The following is a 13,919-nucleotide window of genomic DNA, read 5'->3' as shown; positions in this document are numbered from 1 at the left end:
TCTGATGAAGAAAAAAAGAAATATGAAAAGAGATTGGAATGACACCAATAAAATAGAATATGCGGAAATTTGTAAAGCTATACGTAAAAGGATGAAACATGAACTTAGATCATATAATACTAGGGAAATTAAAGAAACAATAGTAATATGAAGGTCATAAGATGAACATTATCAGTTGGAACAGAGGAAATAGCTGCTGTAAGAGGAAAAAATGGTGAATTTATAAAAATAGAGATGCAATAATCAAAAGAATTCAGAAATTTTATACTGAACTCTATGAAGACAAAGACTGTGACATCCAAGAATCATCTATGGATAACTCGAGTGAGGAAGAACATGATGCCCCTGAGATCTTACAAGGCAAAGTGGAAATGGCACTGTGAGAAATGAAGAATGGAAAGGCCCCCAGGAGAAGATGGAATTATGGTAGATTTCTTAAAACAGGGAGGAAGCCCTGTCATCAAACAGCTGACTAAATTCTTTAATTAATGCCGAAAACAGAGAAAAATTCCAAAAAATTGGAACAATTCATTTCTAATATTAATTTTTAAAAAGGGCAACAAGGAAGAAATTAAAAACTACAGACCTATAAGCCTACTCCTCAGCATATATAAAGTTTTCACAAAAATTATAAATAATAGAATAAAGTCTAAACTAGAGGGAATGCAATCCTGTGAACAAGTTGGATTTAGAAAGTATTATAATACTTTGGACCATATTCACACAATAAGACAGCTCATTGAAAAATTAATTGAATACAATAAACCCTTATGTCTGGCCTATATAGACTATGAAAAAGCATTTGATTCAGTTAAAACATCTGCAACACTAAAAGCTCTTGAAACCCAGGGAACTGAGAAACCATATATTGAAACACTAAAACATATTTACAATAATACAACTTCTGTAATTAAATTACATAAAAACAGTGAAAAGTTCCCAACAAAGAGGCATCCAGCAAGGTGACACCATATCTCCCAAATTATTTACAGCTGCACTAGAGGAAGTCTTTAGAAGCCTTGATTGGGAAACAAAAGGAATAAGCATAAATGGAGAAAGGCTGCATCATCTGAAATTTGTTTTTGTCCTAATTGCAGATAATCTTGAAGATCTGGAAGAAAGGCTAAATCAGCTAAATGAAGCCTGAAGAGTAATTGGATTAAAAATAGAGAAAAAACAAAAATAATGATGAATAAATACATAAACCATAAAACTGTCAAAGTTGAAAACCATGAAATATAACAAGTTACTTCATATGTATATATGGGCCAATTGTTATCCTTTGAGGATTGCCAAAGAAAAGAAATTGAACTAAGAATTCACCTTGGATGGATGTTTTATGGGAAAATTAGAGACATATTCAGAAGTGACATCTCTATGAGTCTAAAAAGGAAAGCTTTCAACCAGTGCATACTTCCTGTCCTAACATATGGAGGAGAAACATGGACTTTAACAGACACCCTAAACAAAAAGCTGAGAACAACACAACATTGCATGGAAAGAGGTATGTTAAAAATAACATTAAGAGATAGGAAGACAAATACCTGGATAAGATCTCAAACAGGTGTCATGGATATTGTAAAATACATTAAACAGGCTAAGTGGAGATGGAATGGCCATATTGCCAGATGCAGTGATGGGAGATGGACTAGAAAAACAACAGAGCAGAGACCAATGGATGGAGCAAGACAAAGAGGAAGACCCGAGAAGAAGGTGGAGGGATGAACTGGAACAAAAAAGAAGATATATTTTTTTGATATTCACACATAAAAAGTTGTATGCCTACAACATGTATATACCCTAAAGTGGGCTAAGAACTTTTTTATTTTAATACTTTTTATTTATTCATTTACCTAATCTGAAACCTTGCTCTAGAGACCCAAACCTGGAACTTTTTTTCACACTATTTCAGGTCTGCAATAAGCAAGTTGGTGTTGTACCAAGCAATGAAGTTCATCTTCCACCTAGAGAATTTACAAACATTCATGCCCAAGATGGAATTTAAATGTGCAGCCTAGTTGGAAAGTATGTATAGCAACTACTCAGCCAACTAGCACAGCATACTCGATTTGACAACAAGATATTTTTCTGTGCCACCTTTAATTGTAAATGCTGACTTACATCTTAATCATCATCCTCATCATCAAATTCTTGACATGTTACCATCAAGGGATGTACAGAATATGATAGTACTTCATGAAAAATTAACATCATTACTAACTTCCTATTTACAATTTTCCTCCAAATCAATCTGTTACCTGTCAAGGTTCCAACATTGTCAGATCTTATGTTTCTATCTTCTAGGGCCATTTTTACCATATCAATCCACCTATATCTTGGTCTTTTTCCTGCCAACCTAGAAGAGAATACTTGCTTTGCTAATTTTACCTCTCCCATTCTTAAACAGAATGGGAGAGGTGACCATGTCTCACTAGGAGAGGCAAGAAAAAAAGAAAAAAAAAAAGGAAATATATATAAAGATTATTATACATATACATATATGTGTTCATAATCTGATTTAAAAAAAAAACACTATGATGATTAACTCTATAAGGACTGGTATGTTAATACTCACATGTTTCCTAAGGCAACTTCACAAAGTATAAGAATCCCACATGGATTAGCTGCATTTGTACAACAGTAATTTGCACTTTTTGATACCATATCTGCAAAATATACTCCCTTGCCAAACATATAACCTGTCTGAAAAGAGAATAAAATATAAGTATACACTCTGCCAGAAACAAAAGTCATGAGACAATTTACTTAAAATGCTACTGAGTGACAAGATTTCTCATAAGTAGTTTAACATCATGGATATCCTAAGAGATTCAGGCATTCTTTCTATAATAAACCTAAAATCTATACTTCAAAATGATCAAAGTTCATACTTTTCTTTACTCTCTGTGGATAAAGTGAAATTAATATACATAAAATAGTCACAGTTCAATGCAAGAGATAAATGCTTATTATTTTTAGCAGCTAGAGACTGAGCAGAAGTAGGACAGAGTATATGTTTTGCAAAGTGGATGGTGGCCAAGAGACAGATCTGGAGCTGGAAGGAAATGCCATCAGGAAGGTCAGTGACTTTAGATACTTAGGTTCAACAATGCAAGAGGATGGTGAGGCTAAGAAAGAAGTGGGATGCAGGATGGAGGAACTGGAGAGAGAGATGGCTGGAGTGCTACGTGATAAGAGGGTGCTGATCAATCTAAAAGGCAAAATCTACAGGACAGTTGTGAGACCAGCTATGACATATACTATGGAAACTGCAGCCTGAGGAAAAATAACGTCAGCAGGATGGAGGCAGCAGAGATGAGATTGTTTAGGTGGATGTGCGGTGTGACAAGAAAGGATCATCTGAGAAATGATTATGTAAGGGGAATGGTGAAAGTTACGAACTTAGGAGCAAAGATACAGGAGGCAAGGTTGAGATGGTTTGGTCATGTAATGAGGAGGGAGGAAGAGTATGTGGGAAGAAAGGTCATGCAGATGGATGTGCAGGGGAGGAGGAAGTGAGAACAGCCAAAGAAGAGATGGAGGGAGATGGTGGAGGAGGATTTGAGGATGAAGAACTTGGATGTGGCTACAGCCCAAGGCAGGAAGTTGTGAAGGAGACTCACCACAAATAGCGACCCTACTTAAGTGGGAAAAGCTACAGAAGATGATGAGTTCCATTATTGGAGAATCAGCAACAAATATATGTTTGGCTTACATGAAAAGATAATTACATTTCTCATGGAGGCATAATACTAATCAGAAATTGACAGTTTGTTGATAGCAGAACTATAAAAATAATTTATTTCAACATGTATTTTTTTAAAGTAAAAATGAACAGCTTGAACACTCTTTTAATCCATACTTTAAGAATGAAAATGGGCACTATAAATGTGAGACATCATGTCATTCTTTACAGAGAGCTGTCTCACCTTTACAAAGTCTGTTAATCAAATTTTCTTTATTACCTATATATATATAAAAAAAAAAACCTAACATTAAAAGTCTGAAAACTGCTTGTTCTGATTTCCCTTATTTGCAATCTACCCTGTATGATGCATTAAATTCATTTGGATTTGATATAGGTAACAATGAAATATGCATGTGTAGCCTCTAAACATTATAGATTTATTAAACTGAAACCAATCATTATACCCCACTTCCTTCTTATTCTATCTTCACAAATAAATACACTACAGATGCTATTGCAATCTATTCCTCTAAAGTTCTCACTAATGCTAATAATTTTTGGTTCTTCATTTACTAATGCTAAGAAATCTTGATTTATTCCTGATGTTTCTAAAGTCCTTACATGAAACCCTCTATGGGTTTGATGGCAACAATGTTATTTTAGAGAAGTCAGGCTATCAGTACAATATAAGGACGTTAGTTCTCTTGCGAGTTACAATTTAAATTGTTTTCTCCATTACGTACTTTACTGCTGGGTGCCTATGACAGTAATAAATGCACTCTGATAATGCTGGTTAGAAAATCAGTACAATAATAATGAGTTTAATATATTCTTCCCCTCTCATATTGTTGTTTATATCCAACATTATTATGAATTGCCCTCCAAATTAATCTTATTTGTCAAGACTCATTAGCTGGGTCTTTTCCCTGACATCCTGGAAGAAAATATTTGTTTTGCTAACCTTTCCTTTCTCATTTTGTTTAAGTGACCATACCACCTGAGATTAGCTCTGCTAACACATTCTTGAATGCTAATAATGTCAAGTTCTTTCCTAATACAGATAGTTTTGTAGTTTGACTAATTTCTCTCTTATTCCATACAAATGATTCAATTAGATCCGTAACCATGCCAGCTTTGCTAATTCTCTTGTCTATTTCTATATTTAATTTGGAACTGTGGAAAAGAATACTTGTTTTGCTAATTAACCTTTACTCTCTCATTTTCTTTAAGTGACCACACCACCTGAGATTAGCTCTGCTAACATATTCCTGAATGCTACAATGTAAACTTCTTTCCTAATATCTTCGTTTTTTGATACGATGCTGACGCCATCTGTTCACTCCCTTATTCTTTCTCAGAACTAAAAATTGTGTTTTGCTGAAATGTTTTACTTGCTCTATAAGTTCTTTATTCAGGATGCAGTTGATGTTTTCAGTGCCTTTGTCTTTTTATCGCTGATTTTCATACCAAACGTATTACAGAAGTTATTCAATTTAGTCATCGAAATCCTGAAGACCTGTATTGGATTTATTTAGAAATATAACACAATCTGCATAAAGTAAACAGCTGAGATTAACATCTACAATAGTGTGCATCCTTATCTAACACCTGATTTAACATCAAACCATCTTTCTGTACCTCTTTCAATTCTAGCTGCTAATTTGCAACTGAAATATAGACTAAGTACCGCTTGATATAATGTCCCATTTACAGTATGTAACTGAAGGGTTTTGAATAGTTTTTCTCTTAACACCTTGTCATATGTCTTTTCCAGATCTACAAAACTTGAATAATATATAAATAATCTCATGAGAATAATGAAAATGCATTTATTGAGCTGTTGTGGGACAACTTCCTCAAGCAGTAAGTGACAGATGTAACTTGAGGTCAAAGAGTGTTGGATTTGATTATAGTGTCAGAGGGCGTTTCAGTTAAAGACGTAACTATTCTGCCTCTGGTTGGTGACAGTGATCATGCGGTACTCACTTGGGAAGTGACTAAGTTTATGAATGTTCTGTTCAGAAAAGGTTACATGCTGAACTACAAAGCAGGAAATTATGACCAACTGAGTTCAGTGGAAATAGGATCAGTTGATGGATGGGAAGAATATCGACAGTGCATGGGAAGCATTTAAATAATACTTAAATCATACGATATCAGAGTGGGTCCTGAGAGTTCGAAGAATAAATAGGGTAGGAGTCAAATGGATGTGTAATCTTATTAAGCAAAAGATTCATAAGAAAAGAATAATGTGGAAAAAATATCGTGTGCATGAGGATGATGTCCATTGTGAAAATTATAAGCAGCGGGCTAGAATAGTCACATCTGCTGTAAGGAAAGCAAAGGCTGAGTGTGAAAAGAAATTAGCTCTGCATGCTAAAGACAACCCACAAGAATTCTATTAATATACTGCAAGTAAAAGAAAGATGAATATGAAAGAATAACTTCTAAATGTAGATGGCACGAGGGTTACAGATGAAGAAGAGGGTGTTCACTAATGAGTGCCTATTTTGTTAAAAGCTATCAACCTGGTGTATGTGACATTGAGCTCACTGCTACCTCTTCACTGGATGAAGAAACTCAAGTGTATGAGCCATTAGAGATGTTGCACAAACTGAATAAGAATTCAGCAATAATGACTGATGGAATATCAGCATGTGTGCTAAAAGAGTGTTCGGCTGAACTGGCTATTCCTTTGACCATGCTATTTAATATGAGTCTCAAAACAGGGAATATTCTGCAGGAATGGAAAGAATGTATGGTAATTCCATTGCACAAAGGTGGTGCAAAGACCGATGTGTCCAACTATCAACCAATTAGTATCTCAGGAGTAGTGGTGAAGATCTTGGAAAAATTGGTTAGGGCTTGCATTCAGAAATGGGTTGACAGTGAATCTCTATTTTGCAATGAGCAACATGGGTTTACTAAGGGAAAGTCATGTTTTAGCAACTTGCCCACATTCTATAGCAATGTTACCATTGAACTAGGCAAGGGGAATGGATACACCATGATACTTTTGGATTTTGCTAAGGCTTTTGACAGAATACAACATGGTACTGTTGCATAAATTGGAGAACATAGGTTTGGATTATAGAATATTAGTGTGGATAAGAGCATGGCTAACTGACATATCAAAAAATGGTATATGGGGGATGTGAGTCTGCAAGATTTAAGTTAACCAGCGGTATACCACAAGGATCAGTGCTTGGTCCACTGTTGTGCGCAGGCCATTTCTCCTGGTTTCTGTTGTGATTCTGATATATATATATATATTGGAGCCAGTGCAAAGGAGAGTGTTAAAAATGATTTCAGGATGGTGGAATACTGATTATGAAGACAGATTGAGAATTTGTAGACTGCAAACACTAGCAAACAGTAGAAAGAGGAGGGTGATATGATTGAGACTTACAAACTACTGAAAGGGTCATACAGGATTTCAATTGCTGGAATTTTCCAATTTATGGAGGATGGGGAAAGGACAAGAAGGGGTGAGGGCTAGATTTTTCTCTCATAGGGTGGGGCGTGATTGGAATGGATTGCCACTGGATGTTGTGAGTGCAAGCCATGTAAATGAATTCACAAATAAGTATGATAGCTGGGGTGTGTAGTATGTGGCTCCCTTGATGAGTCCCTGGAGGTCTCTCATAATAATAATAATAATAATATCCTTGTTTGCTCAACTATTTTGTCTTAAAGTGACAATCTGATCCTAACAATCTTGGTTTGGCCTGAATCCTGTTCTTCTCCAAGCTTCCCCTCCACAATTTTTTTAACCGTTTCTCAAGAATGCTTGCATAAATTTCACCTGGAACACTCAGTAGGGAAATTTCTTTATAATTTTTACATTTTATTTAATTCACTTTTTTTTTTATTTCACTTTTATAAATGAGTACTATGAGAGTTCTACTCCAATCATCTAGAATTTGCCCATCTGACCAATCCTTCTGAATTGCACATCACACTCACTGTAAAACTTTTATACCTCCATATTTGAACATTTCTGATCAAACTTCAGCTACCTTTCCACATTTCTGGTTTTCCATGGCTTTTTCTACCATGTACTGCTACTGCTTGTTTCATTTAGCAATCCTTCAAAGCAATTACTCCACATATCAACGTCTTCATCTTCAGTTTTCATATCACCTTAATCATGTCTGATTCCTTTTACACAACTATTTCCTCCATTAGCCACCAGAATATTTTAACACCTGATATTTACTAGCTATGTTGTTATCAAAGTCTTCCCATTACTTCTTTTTAATTTTACACAGTGTTTTACTTTCTTCCTGACCTTTTTTTTTTTTAAATTTTTTTTTTTTGTAATCTCACAGAGCAGAAGCTACAAGCTGACTAAAATATGCAAACACAATTCAAGGAAAAATGTAAGAGTTTGAAAACGAGAACCAAATCTTTGAAGATTCAATGACAAACCTTGAAGAAAACACCGATTTAATCAGCCAGAGAGACGCATGTAGTGAGGTTATCTGTACAGAGAGAAAATTCAGAACTTCTTGATTGCTTCTTTAACTTCTTGAGTTCACCATGGAGTTCTGATTTTTCTCTCCTTGAAGACAACCTCACCACATGCCTCTCTGGCTCAAACAGACAGTGTTTTCCAGTGAATCTCCAAGGTTTGATTCCTGTTTTCAAAATCTTACCTTTTTTTCTTGAATAACATTTGTATATTTTAGTCTACATTTCATCTCAGAAAGCTGCTTAACTTTGATTTGTTTTAAAACTTTCTTACACATTCCTCTTTTCAATATAAAATTCAATTTTAACCTACTCAAGACTAAATGGTGATCACTTCCAATTTCAAATCCTTTGTATACTGTTGTGTCCTGAACCAGTGGGAAAACACTGCTCTCAACCATAACACAGCCAATGAGACTTTTCTTATTTCTTGCATCTTCTCTCCATGTGAATTTGTGAACATTTTTATGTTGAATCATACTGTCAATAATAAGTGGTCCATGTACTGAACAGAAATCCAGCAGGTATTTACCATTATTAATAGCTTTGTTCTTTCCTAGAAATTTGCTCAGAATATTTCTATATGCATGGTAATGATTTCCTACTGTACTGTTTAATTTGCCAAAAATTTTATAATTAAATACTTAATTTAATGTCGTTAATTTCTTATTTTGCAAGGAAAAACAGGCTGTGGGTTTGAATCCCACTATAGTCTTGGATGTCTGAATGTCTTTATGTCGGAGATAAACCTTAGACCATTCTTTATGCTAATATACTATAAGCCAGATGCATATCAGAATATCAAATTTTTAAGCACTAATCAAATCTGAAAATTGATGAATAATACAGTCTGGAAGAACACAGTTAGGAAACTCCTCACGAAACATTAATTTTACTGAAGTATCACAATATCTGGAACATTCCTTGAAGATATACGTCAGAAAATGATGAGATGTGGAAAAAAAAAAAAAAAAAAAAATTTGATTCCATTGTGTGTCAATTACACTTTGAAATAGAGAAATGCAAGAGGAAATAAAACCCTCACAAAATAAAGTTATAATAAAATTCCAGGCAGGTGTTGCTTGACAGCTGTTTGGTGCAACCTTGTCATATTATCTAGAACATGACAAGAATGCTTGTTATCTAGAACACAGGTTATACAGATCAAGCATGTCAAAAAGTCTCCAACCCAACAGACTGAGTCTAAGGATCAAAATTCCCAGATGTAAAGTAGATTTAAGCTTCCAACTTTACTGGGGTTGGGATAGGATAGTTCTTTACAGCAGAGATAGATTCAAGAAAGCATGTTTCATACTTATATTTACTTTTCTAAAGTAAAGTGATTTTTACAATGTTTATCCACTGCATGGTCACCACAGCCTCAGCATCTATTCAAAGTAAATGTAGTTTTTTATGTTTTGAAATTCCCCCTGCCAGTCTCTTCCAATACATAAAAAAGATTACATCAACTTAGTAAACACTAAGAAGATCTATGATGTAGTAACCTGCCCCTTTCTTCTGAAATTTCATATTGGATAGCTATATATTAAGGTAACAATTCTTAACTTGGGGGGGGGGGGGAGTACAGAACATTTATAGAATGTTTCTAATTTTTAAAATTTTAAAAATTTAAAATTACTAATACAAAATAGATTAATCGTTTTGTATTAGTAATATGAATTATGCAGTTTAATGCAGTAGTTTCTTTTGTGGTGGCACCACAAATTTACTTTTCACTGCTGGCAACACTGCCAGCCATGACACCTGCCTACTGAATGTGTGAACGTGTAATAGAAGTGATTCTCTGAAGTTTTAAACAATACTAGTAAGAATACATAGAACTTAACATTGTTAAATGTAAATTGAGTGCAATTCATTTTCGAAACTTTTAGTGCTGTAATACTGATTTGTTATTTCTTAAAATTTATCCAATTATAAAATGAGCAAACAAAGAACATTATTTGATTTCGTAAATATAAATACACCTGGTAGTTCAAAAAGAACACATGAAAGTAGTGATAATTCCACAGATGACGTAAATGAGTGTGAAACAGAAAATAATGCCAGTTGTAAATGTAAAAAAAATAAGTAAAACTAAACTAAGAAAATATGATACAAGGTATATAAAATTTGGATTAATTAGTGTAGAAATGGATGAAATTCAACAACCACAATGTGTTGTTTGCAGTGTAGTCCTCTCAAATGAATGTCTAAAACCAAATAAATTAAGAAGGCATTTAGAAATGAAGCATCAGCAATATAACAATAAACCAGAAGAGTTTTTTTATAAGAAAAAAGGATGAACTGAAAAATAAGAAGTCCTTTATGAATGCAATAGCTGATAGAAATAAATCATTAGTTAAAGCTTCATTTATAACAACTTTGCATATTGTTAAATCAAAGAAAAACTGCTTATGATAGGTGAAAGTTTATTGAAGCCAAGCATGATTCATATTTGTGAGGAACTGTGTGGAATATCAGAGGCTAGTAAATCAAAGAAATACCTATGTCAAAAGATATTATTTGTCATACTACACTGATTATGGATGATCTCCAAGAGCAGTTAATTCAAAATATTGAAAAATTATCCATGGTTTTCACTGCAAATAGATGAAACAACTGATGTTTCCAACAAGAGTATCTGTTTGGGATATGTGTGATATATTGACCATAAAGAAGATATAAATTAGAAACTGATACAATAAGTGAAAGTATATTTAACAAAATAAAGTCATTTTTCATATCCAATGACTTACAGTGGCAAAACTGTATCGGAATCTGTACAGATGGTGCAGTCGCTATGACAGGTTGTCATATTGGTGTTGTTTCTCAAATAAAACAAACTGCAAATTCTAATATAATGGTTGCTCATTGTTACATATACAGAGAACAACTAGCTTCTAAAGAAATGAGTCTGGAATAACATGAACTAATGATAGTTGCTGTAAAAGTAAAAAATTTTATAAAAGCAAATGCTTTTAATTCAAGTCTGTTTTCTGCTCTTTGTGAAGAAGTTGGTGCCAATCATACACCACTTCTACTTCATAAAGAAACTAGATGGCTGTCGAGAGGGCTGTCATAATTAGTATTAGAAGTCAAAATGTTTTGACTTCTAATAACTTATTAGAATTATCAGAAGTCAAAACATTTTTAAATGATAAAAAAATCCAGCCTGGCCATTTATTTCGATGACAAAAATTAGATTGCAAAACTTTCATATTTGGCAGATATTTTCTGTATTCTAAATCAGCTAAATTTATCTTTACAAGGAAACCAGTTTAATATTTTTACCATGCTAGGTAAAATAAAGGCAATTAAAATAAAACTGCATAGATGGATTCAAAGAGTATATTCAGGGTTTTTCAAATGTTCCCAAACTATTTGCAAATGATTTCAGACTACAATTTTTAATTTGATAAATTACACGTAAATTCTTTAATTATATGTCATATCCAGAGATTAACCGAAAATTTTGATAAATATTTTCCAAATAATGAAATTGTTGTAGAAAATTGTGGATTCAAGATCAGTATAATAACTGCGAAAATGCAAATTTATCACCAACAGACAATGACACACTATTGGAATTTACAAAGGATTTGAGTCTAATCTCTGTTTTCAAGAAGAAAAAGTTTGGTCTGATTTTATCCGGAGGGAATATCTGCACCTGTTTACCATTGCCATTTAAAATTTGTTGCCTTGTGTTTCTACATATTTGTGTGAAAAGGGATTTTCTACAATGGTAAATAGTAAAATGAAACGTGATATATTGAGTATATCACATCTGCTAAATGCACCTGGTAGTCATGGCAAGATATCATAAATACCAGCAGGGGATAGCTTTGAAGTTAAAGAATATAACTTTCAAAAACAAAAACTTAACTGCAATAAATTAATATAAAAGATGTGCATATATTAAACTAGTTACAACAATATTGGTCCACTGAAGTAAGTATTTAAAAAAAAAAAAAATCATACCGATGGGGCTTCAGGAGGTGCAATTCTAAGACCTTGAGAAAGAATTCCAACAAAATTTGTAAGTCGAGAACCATGCCACAGTAATTTCCTGTTGTGAAGTTTCTTAAAAGGCTTATATCTCTTTTCTTCACCTTTGCGGGATATCTTAAACACCTGTTGAATACAGTTTTTAAGTTAAAGAATATTATATTCAAAAACAAATCTTAACTGCAATTTCAATTGTTTGAATAATGGAAATTGTATATTTCTCTTGAACATTTCATTTCTACATAAACTGAGGATAAGTCATGATATAGATTTTTATTTTCATTCATTACAAATCATATCAAGAAAAACAATACCAACTAAAGAAAAGTGAAAGCATTTACATTGATAGGACAATGAGTAGAAATGCACCTGTAAGGTGTATATAGGATTAGATTCAACATACAAGAATGTGTTACCATTTTTGTCTGCTCATAATGCTACATGCTTACAAGTACATAATACATCAGGATTATATAACACAAAAAATAGTGTACACACACAGAGAGAGAGGGAACTAGTGCATCTATATTATTCTTAACTGTCACATTATTACACAAATATACTAAGTAGATTTGTTCATTCTCTCTCTGGAAAATAACAGTTGAGTCTACCACGTGTTTCTTCATACCACAAAATAATAAATGACCACATGTATGATATGTTAATAACACACAAAATTTTTTTTTTTTACTACATATTTAATGAAATAGTGTCCATCTCAATGCTTTCATTCTATCCTGCACTATTCTCACAGATAACCCCCCCTTTCATGTGTCATTTACTATCCAGGAGGTTGGCTACCATGATGTGACTTGTGATTAATTACAGGCATAATGACATGTGATGAGGACCCTATCTCTTTCACATATTGTTATAAGTATTCATGGGACTCGTTTGCCTGTTCTGGGAGGATGGAAAAAAACCCTACTGCAATATAAGACAGACTAACTCAACTTAAGTAAAAAAAAGCCCAGATAAAGGTCACTCATGTCATGGATGGGAATCAAACCCAGGTCTTTCTGACCAAAGGGCTTTGTTTATACTGACTGAGCTACAGAGGCTCTAAACCATAACCCCCACATACCAATCAATAAACAGGGTTGGAGTAGGAGTTCTAATTGTTGCTCTCCTCCTTGGGTATTCTGTAATATCTAAAGGGATGCAGAAGGGAGAATCTTGACAATAGATTGGAAATATTGTGGATGTGTAATAAGGTTTATAGATGTTTGTGCTAAATCCAATGGAACAGTTAGACGAAAATTCTTCCGGGAATTGGAGCCATATTTATACAGTGCCCACTACATCATAGCAGCTGGAGAACTGGAATTGTATTGAAAACCTCACATTAGACATAATTGGAGGACATCCTAGGAGTGGAAAAGTGGGATATGCACAGTTAAAAACATGTCTCAACAATTCTCAACTAGTAGACATATGGAGGATTTGCAATCCTAATCTCCAGGAATACACATACATGAATTAAGGTATTGGTACTCATATTGATCGAATTTATCTCTCTTCTTCCCTTATAAATAGGACAATTCAGATAAAACAACTTGACATCAACATGTCAAATCATAATCCATTTCTACTTAAGAAATCTGTTCTGGACCACCAAATTTTCCGTTGATCTTTTCAACCAAATTCCAGACTCTCTGTTCAAATTGGAATAATGTTACTTGGAATTGGGATATGTGGTTAAAATTCAAACAAGCAGTAAAGCAGAATATGATGGAATGAGGAAAGCAACAGA

At 33.7% G+C, this 13,919-nt stretch overlaps 1 protein-coding gene across 3 annotated transcripts in view; it reads right to left on the bottom strand.

Moving 5' to 3' along the window:
- The window catches only part of Parp1 (Poly-(ADP-ribose) polymerase), a 583,272-nt gene that overhangs the window by 92,389 nt on the left and 476,964 nt on the right, over nucleotides 1–13,919 (bottom strand). For all 3 annotated transcript variants that reach the window (XM_090399735.1, XM_090399736.1, XM_090399737.1), the window contains exons 21-22: nucleotides 12,140–12,292; nucleotides 2,576–2,703 (exon numbers count right to left, since the gene is read on the bottom strand). In XM_090399735.1, the coding sequence (XP_090255861.1) occupies nucleotides 2,576–2,703; nucleotides 12,140–12,292 (281 nt within the window). The remainder of the gene's footprint in view (nucleotides 1–2,575; nucleotides 2,704–12,139; nucleotides 12,293–13,919) is intronic.

Source organism: Typopeltis vanoorti, chromosome 10 (genome assembly GCF_054136105.1).
Source record: "Typopeltis vanoorti isolate ZY-2024b chromosome 10, IOZ_Tvanoo_1.0, whole genome shotgun sequence".
NCBI classification, from domain to species: domain Eukaryota; kingdom Metazoa; phylum Arthropoda; class Arachnida; order Uropygi; family Thelyphonidae; genus Typopeltis; species Typopeltis vanoorti.
This window is presented reverse-complemented; position numbering and strand designations above follow the sequence as displayed.